The 20,702-nt window shown below is 42.6% G+C and overlaps 1 protein-coding gene across 12 annotated transcripts in view; it reads right to left on the reverse strand.

Moving 5' to 3' along the window:
• The window catches only part of hth (Meis homeobox homothorax), a 493,174-nt gene that overhangs the window by 144,087 nt on the left and 328,385 nt on the right, over window positions 1–20,702 (reverse strand). For all 12 annotated transcript variants that reach the window (XM_083118885.1, XM_083118892.1, XM_083118883.1 and 9 more), the window contains one exon: window positions 601–749. In XM_083118885.1, the coding sequence (XP_082975011.1) occupies window positions 601–749 (149 nt within the window). The remainder of the gene's footprint in view (window positions 1–600; window positions 750–20,702) is intronic.

The raw sequence follows: 20,702 nt of genomic DNA on the forward strand, positions 1-20,702 counted from the left end.
GGGAAATAAGTATATGGGCATCTTAAAGAGCATTTTCGTGGAAATAGCTTTGTATTGCTTAGAATTTGGCTTACGACTCAAAGAAACTATTACAGATTTCTAGACAAGAACTGTATAATCAATACAATGAACATTCTAGAAGAATTCTAAGCAAATTTTTCACAAATTGAAATATCAGTGTGATTTTTCGAAGATGTGTCATTTTAGTTAAGATTCTCAGAAGGAACAAGCAAAAATAAAATTATGGTTTTGTAGTTTGTATAAATATTAAACGTCACCTGCTGAACTACACTCCTGACAAGAATCAGTAATTTGAATCTCGAGCACAACTAAGTAGCTGAACATGATGAGACTGAACGACAAAATTGCACCAGGATTTTTTTTTTTTTTTATATATAAACTGATACACCACCTCGTCCGGCTGTGTATTACACAAACCAACATCCTGCACCATACCGTACAAAATGGCATGCATGAACCTAGATAAGAAAAAAATCGTTAATGCAAAATCTACCGTACACGTTTCAAGAGCTATGGTTAAAATCCGTTAAAAGAAACAACAAAAAAACAACACCTCCGTGAGTCTTCATTGAGACTTACCGTTAAATGCTGGAACAACCACGCCCTCAAAATATTCGTGGCGACTTTAGGAAATATGCCCCGCTTCTTCTGGTTCTTCTTCCCTCCTGCGTCGTCGTCCTCTTCGCCTGTTCCCTCCCCGCTACCGATACTGGCGTTACTCGCATCACCTGGCGGCAATAGAGAGAATTATTCTTAGGAGGCACTAGTGTAACACCGCCTTAAGGTTTGCAACAATGGAAAAAGCATCACAAGAGGCTTTGAATTTGAATTTAAACTTTTGATTTCGGGCCTTGGTCTTCTACTGAAATCCAAACAATTATCTTTAATCATTGCAAATAAAACCACATGATATACAGGGTGGCCCAAAAGTAGGTTCACAATTTGCTATTAAAGAAAAGACTAACTGGATCTGCACTTTAAAATGGGATCATACCCATTGTGTGTACTCACGAACCCGCGGTCTCTTGATCTTGATGAAGAAATGATAGGAAAAGTGTATTTACATTTGGGGCACCCTATATAACAAATAATTTGAAAACACCAAAAAATTTGCAAATGCAAGATACATTAATGTATAAGTAACATTAGTGCTTAATATTATCTCAAGCATAAACAATTACTACTTTAACACAATTTTGTAACTCATTTTTATAGCATGGGCGTCACACCAATTTGTATTAAGGCGCTAGTAAATCGCTGATATTTCGAAACTCAACATAGAGTGAGGATATCGAATAGTGAAAAAGCGTAGATAAGTTTTGCTCGAGTTCACCGAATCGTTTCCTGGCAGTGTTGCCAGTGGATGTTCAGAAAAAAATGTAATTCGTAGTAGGAAGGTTAATGTTAACATACAGGGTGTTTCAATGTATCCAAGGTGTTGTGTGTCCTCAAGGTTGCCTCTGGACCAAGAAGCGTATTGAACGGTTTAGGGCGCTTATGAGACACTTTCAGTTTGAGTTGAGGGAAGTCATTTGGTGCCCAGGTACTGACTCCTACCAGATGATAGCATAGCAACGTTGCTCTATCGCAGAGCAGTGTGCCGATGGCCAAAAATTAAATAAGAAGCGAGACCTGCCCACTGTTGCCGTTAGCAACAATGCACAACGCGTTTTCACACTTCGCGGGAAAAGAAAAGCACCCAGTGGAACCAGACAGGCCCGACGCAGGTTTGTGCCTCATGTGGTCAACGTTTCCAATTGTCTCCGCCGCACGCCAAATGGAATTGTGTCCTCGGCAGTTTTTTCCCCGCTTTTGATCAACAACAATGAAGGTAATCGTCGAACAAACTGGATGAGGTTAGGTTAGCGAAGGGAGAGGGGGAGCCCACAATTTCAATCGGCCATTTGTCAATCAATGAGAGAGGATCAATTAAGGAAATACAGCTCCGGGCTGTTAGATTTTTTTTTTCAGACTATGTTTGCAGCGAGGAGGAAACTGGATACTCGAGTTTTCCGTCAGGCCTGTCTCAAAAGTAGTAAATCTTGTATTCTTTCCAAATATTCTCCGCATGTTTTTTGAAACACTTTCAGAATTTTGAAGTGCATCGTGGTTAAAAATTGTTGATGCTACTCTGTACATTATTTCGAATATAATTTTATCTATTTCAATCCATCTTAGTAAAGTTCTCTATCTGCACACTGCAACATGCTATGGGTGGAGCCTCACACGGAAGTGCTGAGACAGGGGCTCCACACATTCACGTTCTCGACCATTGTGGAGGTCAAGTTATCAGCACAAATCTCCGGCTGCCTTATGCAGAGACATTGAGATCACGTATCCCGGGAATTGAACACGGATCTTCCGCGGTGTAAAACAGACGACATACCGACTGAACCACAGCGGCTCATCATCATAGTAATTTCAATAAATATAGGATGGTAAAGAGGAGGAATTTTTCTGAAAAGGGGACATTTTTGTCTTGTGGGAGGTAAATTATACGTGAAATTATTGCCAGCACTGAGCTACAGAACAGATCCAAGTACGTCTCATCTTTACTTGTCCATAACTCACTTAATCGACAGCCCGAGAGAACTCCATGATTTGTTTCCAGGACAGAAACAAGAGCATCTGAATAACATCGTCCTTTACAAAGGTTGTTTTCGAAAGGTAGTCAATCCACTGTAACATATAGGGCGAGAGGAGGAAGAGTTGTGTCTACAAAAGCAAGTGGAGTCAATCTTCGACGACACACGCTCCCCAAAACTCAGCGAAGATTGTCGAGACTCGACAGCCACCGAGACCAGAAATCTCCAGCCAAAAGATCAACCAGATAAGGAAAAAAAGGAGATTAATTTGTAAACCCCGCAGTTGGTCTAATTATCATCCTCACTTTGCTCCCAGAGAAGTCCAAGCGTTGACATTATGAAGACCAAACACCATTGGTCTCACGCTGAGCAGAGGGTCACATATCATTCGCTCCGGCGACAGGGGTAGTCGATGCCTGGCAGGATTGGCTTGAATCATACACTTTTTTTTCTCCCCTAACAGGAGACCCAGGCACCTAAGGGGGCCATGGTCTGGTTTCAAGATAACTGCCTTGAATCCCCCTCCTCCATTTTCCACCCCTGGAAAGACACAAGAGGCTATTACCATATGCATTGGGCTCAGAGCGTCCATTCGACAAGCAGACGAGGAAACTGGTTAGAGCATAGCTTTAGCATTGAATTGCAAATCTTTTCCCAGTTAGGCTCGCACACTTGCATGGTGGGTTCGACGGGAGGGGGCAGTGGAGAGAGAGAGAGAGAGAGAGAGAGAGAGAGAGAGAGAGAGAGAGAGAGAGAGAGAGAGAGAGAGAGAGAGAGAGAGAGAGAGATGTGGGGGTGACAAGAGCTGATCAGACGGCGCAATGGGTCGTGATGGACTCGTAAAACAAGTGATCTCTTTCTTTCGCTTGGAACTGGAGTGGCTTTTTGAGGTCGCACTTCGTCTCTGTTTGTTGAAGGAAATCTCTTCTCTCCCCCGCAGAAAACATCCTCCAGGAGAGAGAGGCAGGAAAGGAGCATACAAGCATGTTTTATTCTCTCGGAAATTGTAAATAGTGGATGGTGTGTGAGTAATTTGAGAATCACGGTTTTTTTTATGCTTCCTTTTTTTTTATTATTATTCTCTTTCTGTTTTGCAGATTTCTTCCTTTGCTCTTCCCCCTTTTGTCCTCCCCCTTCTCTCTTTTGGAATAAATTGAACGAAGGGGGAAAATAACGTCAAATTTGTTTCCATTGATCCTCCGATATTTGCGGATTTTTGTTCCAAGGTGGCATACAAATAGAAAAGGCATAGGATCAATTACAGAATAACCCGTGCAGGGTCACCAGAACTTTCAATTCAGAAAGCAGTGCTGCAAGATGATGCGTCTAGTTGGTTCTGGAACACTCATCTAGCTGTACAAGAAGCTGATATATTCTTATTGAGCAGGAATAATGAATGAATTTTAATATTAGAGCCCAGGAGGAGCCATAAAGAGGTATAATAATGAGGAAAAGGAAATTAAGATAGAACAAATGCATAATTTAGAACGGAATAATTTGTAATAATATCCAGATATTATAAGTTCAATTAAATCAAGACGACTTAGATGGGCATGCTATGGGGGAGGAAAGAAGAGTTTACAGGATTCTTGTTGGGAAACCTGATGGTAAGAGACCTGAAGGAAGGCCAAGACGAAGATGGAGGGATAACGTTGTGATAGACCTAAAGGAAATCGGTAAGGATAGAAAAGATTGGATCGATCTTGCCCAGGATAGGGACAGATGGAAGGCTTGTGTTGCAACAACCATAGACCTTCGGGTTTAAGAATGCTAAAGAGTTAGTTAGAAAATTAAGATAAAAGCAACATGAACTCAAAGAAGGAACGAGCGAAAAAAGAAGTTATCGGTAACATAAGGTAAGGAAATAATAACAAAGCGAAGACTGTGTTAAGAAGCAGGTCGATGTCAGGAATAAGAGTGAGCGCAAATAAGAGAGAACGGACCAAGTGACGGGTAAGAAAAGACGCATACAAGTTAAGAAGTACAGACAGACAATGGTGTAAATGGAGATACACTATTACTATACTATGACAGATATAGTAAACGAAATAAATCAAATAATTTGGGAGTAACGAAGAGCATTCTGCTGTTCAAACAGCAAATCTGGTTGCACGAACGCTACTCAACGGGCAAGAAATAGGCATCGCTAATTATCGAAACTGCTCGGCGGAAAGATCAAGACATCACCGGCCCTCATTAAGTTAAAATATTGAGAATGGCACGCTCGGAAAATTGGATCGGGCAACATGCGGCGAGCGAGCACGCAGTTTTTTGTACCAGCTGACGAGAGACGACGCTCGGCAAAACTTGACATAAATGTAGCAGATGGTGAATCCGTGAAAAATGTACCGGAGCTAAGATGCGACTTCTCTACAAAGAACTCGAGCAATTATAGGCTCTTTTAAGAAGTGGTATGTATTTAATCCAATTGCATTAATAAGAATGGCGATCCAAGCTGTTTTTTACTCATTGCGGCAAATGAAACGCTGTACTAGGACAAAAACAACCACGGTTGCGAGCCTTTGGAATGATGAGACCATCACAAATTCTGCAGCAACCTTGTTTCCACTTAGTGGCTGGCGCTTTCCTTCTCCTGTCAACATTTCTGACCAAGATATCCCCACAGCATCATCATCGCGCATATAGAGCTACAACAAGTTGTAAATTATTTATCGTCATATACTGTAATTGTAGTTTTAAAGTTTCATTCAGAATTTTTAAATTTATATTATTTACAGTGAATCGTCAGATTTTATGGTATCATCGCTATAAAGTTATGGAAATTATTTTACAGTGTAGTTGAAGACCAATGTATGCACATATACGCTATTCCGGACCAGTGTTCGCAAATTAGCGGTCAAATGCTGCAAAATGAGACTATAATTCTTGTTTGGTGCCTATCGTAATCGTCACTTCTCACCGGACTAGTGAGTTTTATTTTATTTTTTTTTTTTTTTACCATTATAAGCATAATGATGTAATGATTCGCATTTTCATTATATTTATTTGGCTAAGCAATTTGAATTACTTTTGTTATTGTTGTCAGCTTTCTGCTCTTTATTGTGATGTCCAACCCTAAACTTCTGGAGTCGTGGCAGAAATCAGTACATGTCAACGGGTTTTTGAAAAGATACGTTCGCAAGATGTACGCAGTAAAACAAAAAATTAGTGTATAAATTTCGATTACATATATATTTTCTCCTTTGCTGTAATCAGGGGGGGGGGTGTAAGATTCCATTCCCAGTGCACACACACTGTACAGCGGGTAAGATCCCACTTGACATTTTAGATCCAATCACGATTAGCCTATCTGAGCATAAAATGGACTTAAACAATCTTCGATATCTGGCCCTAGAAAGATCAGAAATGTATGCGTTTCTCATATACGCGATACGTCTACCAAATGTTGGAGACCGATGTTTCAAGTTTGGCACTTAAATTAATCAGTAAATGGCACCTGCAGGCCCAACTCCAGACTTGAACCCTGATCGGGGTCCAGGCATACAGTTTAAAGTGGAATGCAAAGCAGTGCACAGCATCCAAAAGAGATGATGATGTTCCTCCACCGTGCTTCAATTTTCTTCCCCATCACTGTCTACAGATCCACCCCTCGTTACACCCCAGACAAAAAAAAGGCTTTAGTTTCCTCGATGTCGTGTTATTACATGTGGCGTTACCGGTTATAAATGATGAGTGGCATTTTACGCGTACTGTCAATTACAGGACCTTACATTGAGGGGTGTTAGATGGATCTTTGCCCTCACAACCCTCCCTCGGAGCTTCTACGGGGTTCCTAATCTGATTCCATTCTCTCTCTCTCTCTCTCTCTCTCTCTCAGGAGGCAGTTGTGTGAGTCATCCAGCCCCTATTCCACCCCAACCCTCAACAATGGTTGAGCCTTTTCGGCTCATTAGACCACCCGCAGCATTGTTGTCAAATTGCACCTCTCACTTAACAGTGTCTGGGTTGGTGCTGCGCTTTGGTCGCCAACAAAAAGAAGCCTCCGCGGCGCGGATATGAAATTAGACTGCGAACGGAGCACATAATCCTATTTCCAATTGATGATTGCGTCGGTGTTTGGTTTCCGGGTAATCGCGTTTCGCCAGAAGAGCTTGCTCTTTTCCCCCCATTTCGTACGCCGACCTAATTACTGTTTATCAGTTTTTTGTAGTGAACTTTACATCGGGCATTTCTCATTCTTGAACAACCGTTTGGAGCAGGATTCGAGCCTCGGTTCTCTCGGAAGACCTCTGTGTATATGGATATTGTTTCTGCCCGAGACCCTTATTTACATACGGTACAAAGGTCTAGACTCTAGAATAAAGGATCAAGACGAGACCGAAAATGAGACGGACGTCCAGACGATACCTAACCGACCTCCTTGATCCAATGGTTAGGAAAGTGCGCTAGAATAGGATGGGCATGGATGTTGTTCCGAGTGTCTCTTCATTAACTTCATCATATCATTACTTATCTTCGCGATTAGCCAAAAATGACAGAAAATCGAAGGAAAATGAACCAAATCAATCAGACGAGACCGAGGCTTATTCTCCGCGAGTCTTGTTCGAAACTAGCAAATTGGAATGTCTGGGCATGTGAAAATTTCCCTTTCATTGAAAGGGCTTTATTATGCGACTTATTCACAATTACCAAAGGAATATTCCTAAATGATTTTAATGTTTTAATTATTATTTGCATTTCGAGACTCGAGACACACTCTCTACTTCACCCAAAGTTGTGCCCATTACAAAATCGACTCCAAGCAAGTTGACTTTATGCTCAGTACCTGATGACGACTGGACCAAACGCTCAACATTTGGTTTCAACCTTCCAATGGTAGCCGATCTTGGCGATTCTCAAAAGTAAGAGAATTCATTCAAGTATAGACCCAGGTCATGCATAACGGGCTAACCGGAACTGAACCTCTCGTTTGAAGTTTGTAACGAACCTAGGAAATGTGGCTCCGGGGCGATAGTATCGCTGCTGACATCCGACATACAGGGAAACAACATTTTCGTTGAAGGAGTTATGCTGATGCAGGTAGATTGGAAATCGATTCCAGCTACAATGACTCGCGACTCGCTCAGCCAACCCCGAAAACGACAGAAGCGCTGAGTGAAAGAATGGACATTGATATGCTAATAAGATATCAGAGCTCAAACGGAATTTGCAAGACAAACAAAATCGGTTGGACTGTAGGAGCGCGCATACCTCGGGCTGACTTCATACTTGTATACATTGTCACCAATCGAACGTCTCTTTTTTTTAGGTGCACGAAGACAGGGGGAAACAGGTAGAAATGACCGCAGGCAGGAGAGAAAAATTCGCAGCAAACCACCTGCTGTATCCTCGAGACGTTGTATGGATGAGATCTCGCTCCCTCCTCTCCGTCTCCAAATCCATCTGAAAGCCGCCACACAACTTTGGTACTAAACCAGTCAACTGCTTCAACCTCTCTCCCCCCTTTCCGCAGCCACGACCGTGGCCAACCAGTTCTGATGATAATCGGCGATGGCCGCCAGGTATTCTGCATTGCTCTTCCCGAAAAATCCTTCGGCGACCAATCTCCAACACGATGCCTCGACCACAACAGACATGGCCGCCACGACCAGTCAATCTGCATATATACATATATTACAAGCTCCGTCTGCATCTTTTAAACTCTCTCCCGAAGCACCTGAAGGCGGAGTAATGCCGGACGAGGATCGGGGAGGGAGAAGACGCCATTCTGAACAGTTAATGCCATGCAAGTATGCAGAGGATCTTCCAAATGGATAAGGATGCTGATCGGTGGAAGAGGGTCTCAGGAATGCCTCAGAGAGATGTACAGTACACGCAGTTACAATGCGCCAATTAATCCAGAAAGTACCACCTCTTAAGTTCTGCACAAGGACTCATTTCCAAGGCTTTAAATCAGAACTTAACCGTTGGAATGAAGTTCCTTCTGGTTGTGTGTGGGTAAAGGTATCTCAACAAGCTTGGATCCTACACCCACTTCTGGATAGGTCGGTGCATTTCAAGAAAAAGAAGCAGCATAATCAGAATATGGTACTCTCCACTCTTGGCATTGGTTGAACGCCAATAGCCTTGCCCTTATCAGCAAAAGGAAGACTTTGGTCACAGCATACTCTCAGGCAATTAACAAGTCGCAGACTAAGTAAATATTGATTGAGTTGGTGTTTTAAGTCCACTTTATGCACAGTAAGGCTAATCGGGACTGGACCTACGGTTTAAAGTGGAATCCGAACCACTATGTGCCTCCACCGGGTATCGAACCCGGGACCGCTTGATTACAAGGCAACGACGCTACCACTGCGCCATCGGGGAGGTCCACAGAGTAAGTGAATAGACGGAAGACGCGGAACATAGAGGTCAAGCGGAGGAACGTTTGCAGTTCTACGTAAACACGTACCGTACTTCCATGCGGATAATTAAAACTGATACCAGCAATACTAAATTATTTGTATTTCACTCTAGGATAATCAGGAATCGAAACGGTCCAGTCGGTAGGTTGTCTCACGACTACGCGTAAAACCCGATTCGATTCGCGGGGCGTTTTGTAAGTGGTAATTTGTTGCTTATGTCCTTGTATACGCGCTCTACCCTCGTACAGCGTCTATCAGTTGACACTTTGGAATCGTGGTGCTGATCACTACACCTCCCCAGGACGAGTTACTGAACCGGATGGAGGAACAAACACACCAGAATTCGAATCTAGGAACCACTCCACTAACAGGCAACGAGTCTGGTTATAAACCTGGTTACCAGAACCAAACTACGCAACTCTTGGTCGATATAAGTTTATAAAAATTCCAATAGTTGCTATTGCCAGAAATGTTCTTCAAGCATGCTACGGGCCCAGATGGAAGAATTCAGATAGTGGGGCATCCTTCCCACAATACCGTAGATGCGAACAGTTTCTCCTTCATCCCACCACAGGAGGGACTCTTCTTATCGTTGGACTCCTTCCTCATTTTCTTGCTGTCGAAAAGCGGAGGGAGACCCGCTGACACTAGCCAAGCAAGGAGGCGCTGACACTATCAGCTGACTTCATCGACGAGGGCTCTGTTGGCCGAAGTCAAACCAGAGCGGCTCGTCTTTCGCAACTCATGTTTAGGAAGTTGGTCTCCGATATTGTCAACAAGACGATCATTGCACCGCTCTTGGCAATTGCGTTTCGTGACCTGAAACTTGCTTTTGAATGCTCATTAATAGCCTGTTAAACAAAAAAAAAAAAATGGGTGGTGAATGATGGTTCGTCGTAAGGGTAGTAATGGTAATTTTGTTCACCTGCGAATACAAACCCACCTGAAGTTCACTGCTTGCAAATACAATCGGGACCTAGGGTCCGTGCTCGCAAATATAATCGAGACCTAGGGTCCGTGCTCGCAAATACAGTTGGGACCCCAAGTTCACTGTTTGCAAATATAGCTAAGATCAACATTATCTACATTAATCTGCTTTCGGATGATTAAACTATACCTATGTATGCAAATGATCTGCTGATGGAAATCCTTAAAGTTGAAAAAAAAAAGGCAGCATATCGTTTCAAGATATGCAACTGAATTACATTGAGCACCAGAACAATAATCTTACATTTTGTTTCAAATAATCACGAATGGGTATAATACGTTTGCCATAAATTCAGTATTCTTTGGGGCACTAAATGGGAAAAGGTCATACTGAATTGTGACAGAGTGGATACGGGGACTAACTTACCGCGGTCATTACAGTCAGCAGAAGAGATAAAATAGGCTGCAGTAGTTTGCAACCCTGTCGTACGGAAGAAACTCCATCTCCGTATGGAATCCACGGCGCTGGCGATGCCCGAGGACCCCCAAAAAGTTGCCGACAATACATCATGGATCGCCTTATCGCTGTTTCGGTTTTTGTCATCCTTCAAAGACTCACACCAAACCGACGTGGGTCAAAGAGGACGCAGATCGAAGGAGGAGGGAAAGGAAGAAAAAAAAATCATCAGCTTGTGTGTGGTGGACAGCGTGTGATGTACCAGAAGATGAAGGACTAAAAGGATGTGGGGAAAAGGACCAAAAAACACGTTTACAAAAGGGGAGAGGAGGAACAACAGAGTAACTGTTCTGTTTCCTTTCCACCATCAGAGTTTCTGAAAAAACCATGAACGCTCATCGCCTTCAAAGGCTCCGATATGCTGAGATCCTGTGCTCCGCCTGTGATCATAGCCTTATGATGAGGTCAGCCTATCACGATAGCAGCCGAAAGGGGTCGAAGAGTGAGAAGAACAAGAAAGAAGAGGAAGAAAAAAAGAAGTATTCCGTGAGGGTGGGAGTGGGTGATGCGATGCCCTAAGGGTGGAAGAGGAAGTGGAATTTCTGAAAAGGGGGTGGAGTCCCAAGAATCTCTTGATACATAGTGACCCAGAAGGCAACAGTGTTGCCGCCTAATAAGAATTCTAATGTATCATGTTGATGTAGTGGAAAACTGAAGCACAGTGTAAGGTGACTATGGTACAATGCATTTGCGAGAATGATTGGCTTCAGTTGAATACATTTCTTCAATACATGGAAACATTTACGAAACCAACAGTCTCTTGAAGATCGACATAACTCAATCCCAAACCTAGATTATCTTCCTCTAAGACATTCCTCTAAAACATTGGAAGGGAGAAACTAGACATGCTGAATACAAGACAGATTAGATTAAACAAATGACATCAAAACCTCTGAAGAGGTCGTTGATGTACAATTAATTAACTGTTTCCCAATCACAGCTAGGACATACATCGACGTGCTCCAGTAACAACTTGCGACCATCATTGGCAGGTGGAAACACTGAAAGTCAGGTCAAACATGCAAAGAGTAATGGATACCCACGTCAATCTTGCGTACCTCATCCGCCCACCTCGCCAACTCTGCTGGGTTCACTCCCCTTCCCTGAACGCAGCGGTCAATTCTTTGCAGATGCTTGAGAAGTACGAAGCATTCGGCGATGGTTGAAACAAAAGATGAAAACAACCATGCCAGTATCTAAATTCTTACATAAAATATTATTTTCAGTTCCAGAAATTATGATTACCCAATGTCAATTTTAAGAAATGGGAACGAACCAGTGCATACATATTACAATATAAAATTTACTAATTCAAAGCTGTTTGCCAGTACCTGAACGTAAATTTTAGTGCAGAAAATACCACAAAGTCGATGAAAATTTTAGTATAGAAAATTCCACTACCTCACCGTATATTTTTATGCGGATATTACCACCACATCGACGTGATTTGGATGTATAGATAGTATCACAACCTCAGTAAATTTTACTTCGGAAAATATCACTAAGTACAGAAATAGCTTCATATTTTTTTATTTCCGAATAAGCACATCATAACAGGGCCTCCCCTGTGGTATGGTGGTAATATCGTTTGCCTTGTAGTCAATACCCGGTGGAGGCACATTGAACAGTGATCAGACACCCCTCTTTAAACTGTAGGTCCAGTTCCGATTAGCCTATATATGCATAAAGTGATCTTAAACTATCAATTCTAACACAAACAAAAATCTCAAAACAATAAAAAATACAGTTTTCCTACACCATCAATCAGAATGAGAATTAAAACAAAGATCTAAACCGGATGTGAAACCGGATGTGAATAAGGATAAAATTATTATTTTAAATTATAAATTTCGGTGAAGAGAATGTCGGCAACTAGCAAAATTTCGGTGAAGAGACAGTTGCTACATAAACGCATGTTTTGGTGAAAAAGACGCGAGGCTAAAATTCCAATGTCTACAAATAAATGTTAGTTTTAAAAGCCAACAGAATATTTTCGGCACATTTCGAATTTATTTTTCACAATAATGATTAATAAGACTAATTTTCCCAGAATCCAGCAACAGATTCAAAAGAGTACCCCTCCCAATGTCCTTAGACATTTTTATTTTTTGCAGCTTTCCTTCTTGCGGGATTCATAGGCGTTTCCAACGAGACCGGCTGAAGACCCTACAGGTGCACGCACATGACGTTTGGATTGGTTCCTATGGCAACGTTTCTTTGAGCAGAAAATGCCGTTGCCTAGGTAATGGGAGAACGCACGGAAGGACAACGTTTTATGCGAAGCGACACCCGTGAGTTTGCTGTAAACTACATGTCAGATGCAAGAACCCGAAATTGATATCCTCGGCTGCGGAATTCCCTGCGTGGCTGATCCGATGCCTGCAATTGTTGGGCACAACCCGACTGGACCTGGATATGTGACAGAAACGTCAGGTAAGATTTTTCAATAACTATAGCCAATGAAATACTGATATGGATTGCACGGTTACTGGATGGATTTTAGCAACACAAAAGGCTAGATTTTGAAAGCAATAAATCACTAATATATTACATTGGCATTATACTACTTATAAATGAATTTCGAGGGATTGCCCCAGGTCACCTTGTGGGAAGATATTTCCTCAGTTGTAGTGTAAGGAAGCTGCTGCTCTTAGAAATTATTAACCTTGTTTGGTATCATGTAAACACAGGCACAACCTTTGCAGATGCTTAAGGTGGATACACTGCTTTCGTTATCCACAATACTTTTACGTCACTTTTAGCTTCTCTAGTCTCTCCCCGATGGCGTAGTGGTAACGTTGTGGGCTTGTAATCAAGGAGTCCCGGGTTCGATACCCGGTGGAGGCACACAGTGGTTCGGATCCTACTTTTAAACTGTAGGTGCAGTCCTGTTTAGCATTTATGTGCATAAAATGGACTCAAAACACAAATTCGCTCACTCATTTTAGCTTCTCTACGTCGAAGAGAGAAACTCGCTACTTCCAGGGAGAAAGAACTCGCTACGTCGAAGGGAAAGAGAACTCGCTACGTCGAAGGGAAAGAGAACTCGCTACGTCGAAGGGAAAGAGAACTCGCTACGTCGAAGGGAAAGAGAACTCGCTACGTAGAGGGGAAAGATAACTCGCTACGTAGAGGGGAAAGATAACTCGCTACGTAGAGGGGAAAGATAACTCGCTACGTAGAGGGGAAAGATAACTCGCTACGTAGAGGGGAAAGATAACTCGCTACGTAGAGGGGAAAGAGAACTCGCTACGTAGAGGGGAAAGAGAACTCGCTACGTCGAAGGGAAAGAGAACTCGCTACGTCGAAGGGAAAGAGAACTCGCTACGTCGAAGGGAAAGAGAACTCGCTACGTCGTAGGGAAAGAACTCGCTACGTCGAGAGGAAAGAACTCGCTACGTCGAGAGGAAAGAACTCGCTACGTCGAAGGGAAAGAAGTTATGAAGACAAAAGTGACACATCATGAAAATTTGCCCGAAACCGGCTCGACCCTGAACCATGTTGGTGAATATTAACTCCAGATGGGAAAGAATCGTTTCTGGTTCTTTCGCATAACGAAAATCAGCCGAGGGAAAATACGGAAAAGACCCATTTATTGAATATCGCTTGGCACAAATATTATTTCTTCTTGGTTCGTGTTTGTATCTCAATCGAGATAATGCTTCTCGAACACTATTAAGCCCGCACACGTAAATAAACACGGGAGGAGAGTCGATTTGTGTCAATGACAACCTACGGCAACGATTTTTGTACCGAACGCACGGAAATCAACCATTTGCGGCCGAGAAACAGTCATTAATGAGATGAAGCGTAAAAAGACGTATGCAGGAAAGGAAAGGGGGAGGAGGCATGTGTAATGAATGTTATGATGAAATTAAGGGGAGTAAGGAGTAATTTATGGAAATAATATATGTTCGGCCACCTTTGATGAGATAGGAGTAATGATTCCAGCTGGTAGATTGCTGTGAATTTGTCGACATAGAATAATCGAAGTTATAACTACATATAAACATACAATATTTCATTCTACAGACAAATCCAAGCGGGCAGAGAAAATGCACTACTTGCTACCTTTTTGAACTCTAATGATATATTGCCGGCCCCCGTGGCAGAGTGGTTAGCACATCGCGCTACGACGCCAGGGGTTCCGGGTTCGAATAGCGGCCTGGGCATGGAAGTTTGTGAGTGTCCATTCATCACATCATCACTCATCCCCATCTTCGAAAATTAGCCAAAAGTGGCACAAAAACCGAAATAAAGTAAAGCAAATCAATCAATCAATCAATCTAATGATATTGCGAAGTACCAGAAATTAAATGGTCTTACGTAATCAAGAGTATTGGCAAGGACTGGTCTGTGTAATCAGAATTACTTCAGCAGCACTTCATCATAAAAACATTACTTTTTAAAGCGAAACAATATAACTGCTCTTACAATTAGTCTTGTTACTTATTGTAGATGTAATATACATGGCGATTCAGAACTAGTAAATTCATCGGGAAATGAAGACACATTCTTGGAACTGTATGGGATCCGAACCCAGGGCTCCCTGTTTTTATGGACCAAGGTCTCGTCATTGGGAGCGCACATACCAAGAGCATGTCCATTCGAATCACAAGTTTTCGAGGTCTCGCGTGGAAAAACAAAAACAAAAAAAAAAATCTTCAATCAATACTGCTAGGTTGCTGTTTTGAATTATGTTGTCCCGCTAAGCGATGTTTCAATATGAGTAGAGCAACCACTAAACCTGATTGGCCCGTTTGAGACTGTGACGAGCAGACAGGCACACGGCATATAAATTGCTCATTTCATGCGCGTTAGAAGAAAGGAGACGGAAAAAAGAATAGAATCAGCGCGTCGGTTTCAAGATTTCTTCCTTTGTGTTTCATCATCACTCTGACGAGTCCTTGCATTGACGTGAAGGACGATTCTGCTAGGTGGAGACTTGGCTCTCGGCTTGATGTTTCTCATATGCTGCGGACTTCAGAAGAGAAGTGGTGTTGGTTTCGCTACGTCGGGGGGGGGGGCAAACTCTCGCTACGTCGAGGGGGCAAACTCTCCCTACGTCGAGGGGGGCAAACTCTCGCTACGTCGAGTAGAGAGTACTGAATAGAGTACTGAGCCCATCGTAGTCAGCACTGCAGGCAGCATTGAGCCCATGGTAATGGCAGATGTCCCCAAACCAGTGAATTAACCTCAACCCCTTGATGTGCAAGGGTGTTTTTTTTTTCTGAAGGCACGCAAGTGCCGACCAACCTCTCTTTCAAGCAGTAGACCCTGGAAACTCCATTATTGTAGGGTAACGAGGCTCTGCCGACTGGACCCACAGCCAGTGTAAACGAAATCCGTACCAAATTTCCGAATTGAAAATAAAAGCTCTGTTTAGAACTGCGGTTAAAGCACCACAAATTCTTCGTGGTGGATTGCATTTCCCTTGCGCAGATATCTGTTCTAGAGGTACACGAAACTATTGCAAAAAGCGTGACAACAAGATGCGATTCTGGGACCTTTGGCGCTCGTACAGTTCTACGGTGGGCGCAGAAGCCAGTCACTTGCACCCCAGAAGTAACGTTGCTTACTCTGATGAGGTTATGTCGAACGGAATCCTGATTAGCCACAACTACTAGCTAACACATTTAGATGTCTCAAAACAGTTTCCCTGCAAGTGATGGCATTAGTATATATGGAAGAACTTTCAACTGGATTTTTTCCCACTCTTCCTTCCCCTATGATATGACGTGCGGCAACTCTGGGCAGGGGTGTTCACCATCAAGAAGCCAGATGGCCGAAGTGGAAGGCATTGGTGTGCATTCCATATGCTGCCTCCCAGGCACAGCATCTTTGACGAACCCTGTTCCCACCTTTCCAAATTGGTCTTTCCCCATTCCTTGGCAACAGATCCCCAGGGTTGCCAACCAACGATTACATTTCGTCAACAAGGGTTTACCCGCTTGCTTTCTAGTATCTCCAAGCTCGTGTATTTGTTTTGTTAACATGACAATTGTTTTACAATCATATTCTCAACAGTTCAATTGTCAATTTCAGTGGCACGGCAACAGACGCATATAAAACACCGGAGTCGAATCTACATCTAGATTTTGTTAGCCAATTGGGTCCCCTTCGATATAAATTGACCAAGCCACGCATAGCCAGAAGTCGCGGAATTGTAGTACATTCTGTATGAGGGATTTACAGGGAAAAGCCCTCTTTACATGGGAATTCCGAGTCTAAAATGTGTGGCAAATATCATTTCTTCAAAAAAAATCTAATCGCGCATTTGTTTCTTGCTTTATTTCACTCTGCGCATTTGTTTCTTGCTTTATTTCACTCTGCGCATTTGTTTCTTGCTTTATTTCACTCTAACGTACAAATTTTCTGCCATATTGGCAACCTCAATTCTGATTTCCGCACTGTATTACTTCCTTGTGTACTGATTTCCCATGCGTATTCTACTCTCAGTAACTTTTTTAGGTTCTTCTTGTATGTGTATGATGTTCTAGTGTCGTTAATCCCGGACAGAAAATATAGTGACTGGATCACTCCAATGGGCAACCTCAGATTGCACTATAAATACTGGAATTTTCTTCCGTGTGGTCTCCACCTATCTCCGCATTCTCGGATTTTGACCGAAAAGACAAATTTCGAGCACGGTCCACGCCCAAGGAACACCTGTGCAATGCCAATCCAAAAGATCCCACGACGCAAACACGGCAGCGAAAAGCTGCTTCGTTACACACGCGTTCGCTGAAACTTAATAGCCGGTTTTTAATTTGATATATTAGCTTCTGAGTGCTTAAGTAGACATCGCGTTTTAATCAAGGGCGTAATTACACCTTCAGTTTCTGGGACGTGGGGGGAGGGCGCCCCCGAAAAATGAATAACTTTTTTTTCTTTTCTCACGGAGCGTAAGTGTGGGTACTCCTGTCCTGTGTTACTGGTTAGGGCAGGATCATGAAGTCAAGATGGTGTGATGAATAACGGTCGACTGGCAGCACTGATAAATTGAACTCATTTGCCCGGAACTTTCCCCCCGACACAGCACCTCCCTATCTATCTCAATTTATCAGCCTGGGAAAAGAGAAAAACAGTTAACTTTGGTTCTGTTGGCAACATTGAAGACCACCTCTTTTTCGGGACGATCTACAAAAATTTCCACGTGCCTTCTACGTGAAATGATGCCAATTTAATTTCTGTGCGCGCGCCGATGGAGTTTGATAGATAGTCTCGCATACGGTAATGCCTTACTACACCTGAAATTATCCCAGTCTTTAATGTAAGCCTGATGGTGGACCGCTTTTGATTGATTTGGCTCGCAGCGCGGACGAAGTTGGCGCAACCAGAGCGGGTTGGCTGGTAGGCTCGGGTTAAGGAATTCAGCGCCTCTTTTGTTTTATTAAAGCTTCTGCCCTCGAGGGGATGAAAGGAAGGGTTAATTGGACGGGTGTTCCCTTGATATAGTTTTGCCTAAAGGGCTACCGTAAGAAGATGGAGGGTTTTGTTGTACAGCTATAACCACCACGCTAGCCTCTTGCAAGTTACATGAAGCTTTGCCCAAATTAAAACTCGCACGTGTACAAATGGTTAGCACCCTTGCCTTTGGTGTACACGGTGTTGGGATAGAGTAGCTGCATGTCCAAAATTTCGGCGCAAACTTGCCATCATTTGGGGGAACAATATGACTAGTGACTAGAAAACCAGATAACTGGAGATGGGACACTTAGCGCTAACCATGTGCAACCCAATGAAAAGCAGTTTGGCAAGTCTTGCCCTTAAAAACTCTATTCCCCTCCTGTCACAAAATTGTGACGTCATGGCAGCAAGTAGGCATCGCTGCCTATTCGTTCTTTCATTACCACGCTTGCTGCGAAAAAAGAACACTTGTCTACCTTCTAGCAAGTAATACATAAAAAAAATAATTTTCTCCTGAATTTTTAATTCTTTATATCATACGTGGGATGTAAATATATTCAAGCGAATATAGCCAGCGAAAGAACCAATCAGATAGCTCCGCAACGCAGTGCTGAAGACGATTGGTTCATTTGATTCAGGTGCACGCTACTACGTTTCAGTTTTTCGGAGAAAAGAAGAAAATAGGATTTAAAAAAAAGAGGATACAGAAATAACTTTAGCTGAAAAAGAGACGAACTAAAGGTGACAGGTATTTGACGTATCGCTGTATCTTCCAAACTTCATCTTTCTAGTCCTTACAGTCTTCGAAATATCATCGAGACGAACATTTGCATCGTTGGATTCCTCTCACGAAGTAGCACGTGTGGTTATAGGGAGAATAACGCCCTGCATCCTCTTTGAACTCGAGCTGTTCTGTGTACTATGCAATACGACTGATTAGGGGGGCATTAATCCTTCACTTAACCTTGAAATAATCTTTGTTAGGAATATAACAAGGCCACTTCTTGGAGTTGCTGAATATCAGTATTAGTTGCGTTGTGTTTGGGAGAATTGCGTCGTCACACATGGGTTTCTAAATGACTACTGGAAATAAATTCATTTCAGTACACCGTTTTCTCCAAAGGAATTGCAACTAAATTTCGAGATTCTGTTGTTTTTTTTAGACTCAAAGCTGGTACTATTCTGTCACAGTTTGACCGGTGGCGCATCCAGAAGTTACGAATAGGGGTGGGTAAGTCTTTTTTAGCAGTCCGTCCTACATTTGACCATCATTTCTCTGCATTTTGATGCCGTTTGTTTGTACGATATCAGGACCGATGGAAATCTCACGACCGCCTCCCACGAACCCTTTCCTGGCACGACAATGATTCTGACCTTACAATTTTTCGAAATTCCTTTACTTCCATCGGTTAGTGTCTCGAAACTGGAAATATTTGCGACGAAAAACCAAAGTGTATTTGCATTTGCTTTCTCGACTCACAATCCGAAGTGACATAGCGCGACATTTCAAAGTGCTAGGAAAAAATCAGCCTCTGGATGCGATACATTTGCTCCAACAATATCGCACTTCGCAGCTTTGAATTGGATCGTGGAGGCGAAAGCAGGGCCAAAAGGTGAGTGATTTGGTCTTTTTAAATCATGAGCAGATTACGAGGAAGGGCGATAGCTCTCTCAATAATTAACACACAAGACAAGACAATTAGACACACGTCTCAAAAGATGATCACACCATTTCACCTCTAAATTTAAGTGATCACCTACAACTAACATTGGATAGGTGACAGTTGAGACAACGTTATCCGCTTCCTCCACATTCAGAAGGACGCTACTCCCGACGCTGTTTCTCCATCTACTACAGCTACAGATACACCGATGATTGTGTACAGAGCGACTTGACATTCCCATAAGGACACACGCTAAAAGGTTCCCAAGGTGTAAATTTGGATCATCCTACTTCTAAACTGAAGACAGCAATATACCAGAAAGTCATGTGACCTCTTTTTTTATACGCCCATGGAATACCAACACCACGGATACAAAAATAAAATATAAGCTAATATATTACATCCCACTTCCATTTCCATAAATCATACGAGCTACGGAGAACGATACACCCCCTCCCCCAAACTGCATATGGAAGGAGGGTGGGGTGACGTCTCAGGAAGCCTAGTAGACATATGTGATTCAACGCGTTCACTTATGTAGAGAATTCCTTCCACCAATCTACACGTGTGAGGAGAAATGATGCTCCGCTAATCCCGTGCCAGGGAGGTTATATTTAACCTCCTTCACATCCTCCCCTCAGAGCCAGCCGCGAGCATTTTTTGACACTGTCTCCTTCCTATGTTTGTCACTCGCCTTTTTATTTTCAATTACAGAGTGACTGAGGAGGGTATTTACTTGCACGTTCCTTCTCATCTTCCAATCTCTGATTTCTTCTCCTTCCACGAGCAGCTGCATTTCCAGAACTTCCATTCCCCCAACTGCACATAAAATCGTGACACCGATCTGATATTTTCAACACCTTCGACATGTACGAGAGTACGCCAAAAAGTTGCGGCCTCGATAATTTTCGACACGTTTGTGTTATGTTAAATAGTGTAGTAGCTGTAGAAAGCGAGAAAGAAGCTACATGCGAACAAATAGACGAAGGAAAATATAGCAATTGCACTGTACTTAGAAAAGGAGGGAATAAAGACAATACAGAAATATGAGGGTAATACCACAGAAACGACATCATAGGAGAAGAGAGAAGCAATTAATCATGTTTTTTGTGTAATAAAACCTGATGGTGCTTTCAGCATACGAAGTCAAACTAATGAACTTCTGAAACTACAGAACAGTATCACTTAATTCTTTAGAATCAAAAGTAATGAA

This window comes from Lepisma saccharinum, chromosome 3 (assembly GCF_977018435.1).
Source record: "Lepisma saccharinum chromosome 3, izLepSacc3.1, whole genome shotgun sequence".
NCBI classification, from domain to species: Eukaryota; Metazoa; Arthropoda; class Insecta; order Zygentoma; family Lepismatidae; genus Lepisma; species Lepisma saccharinum.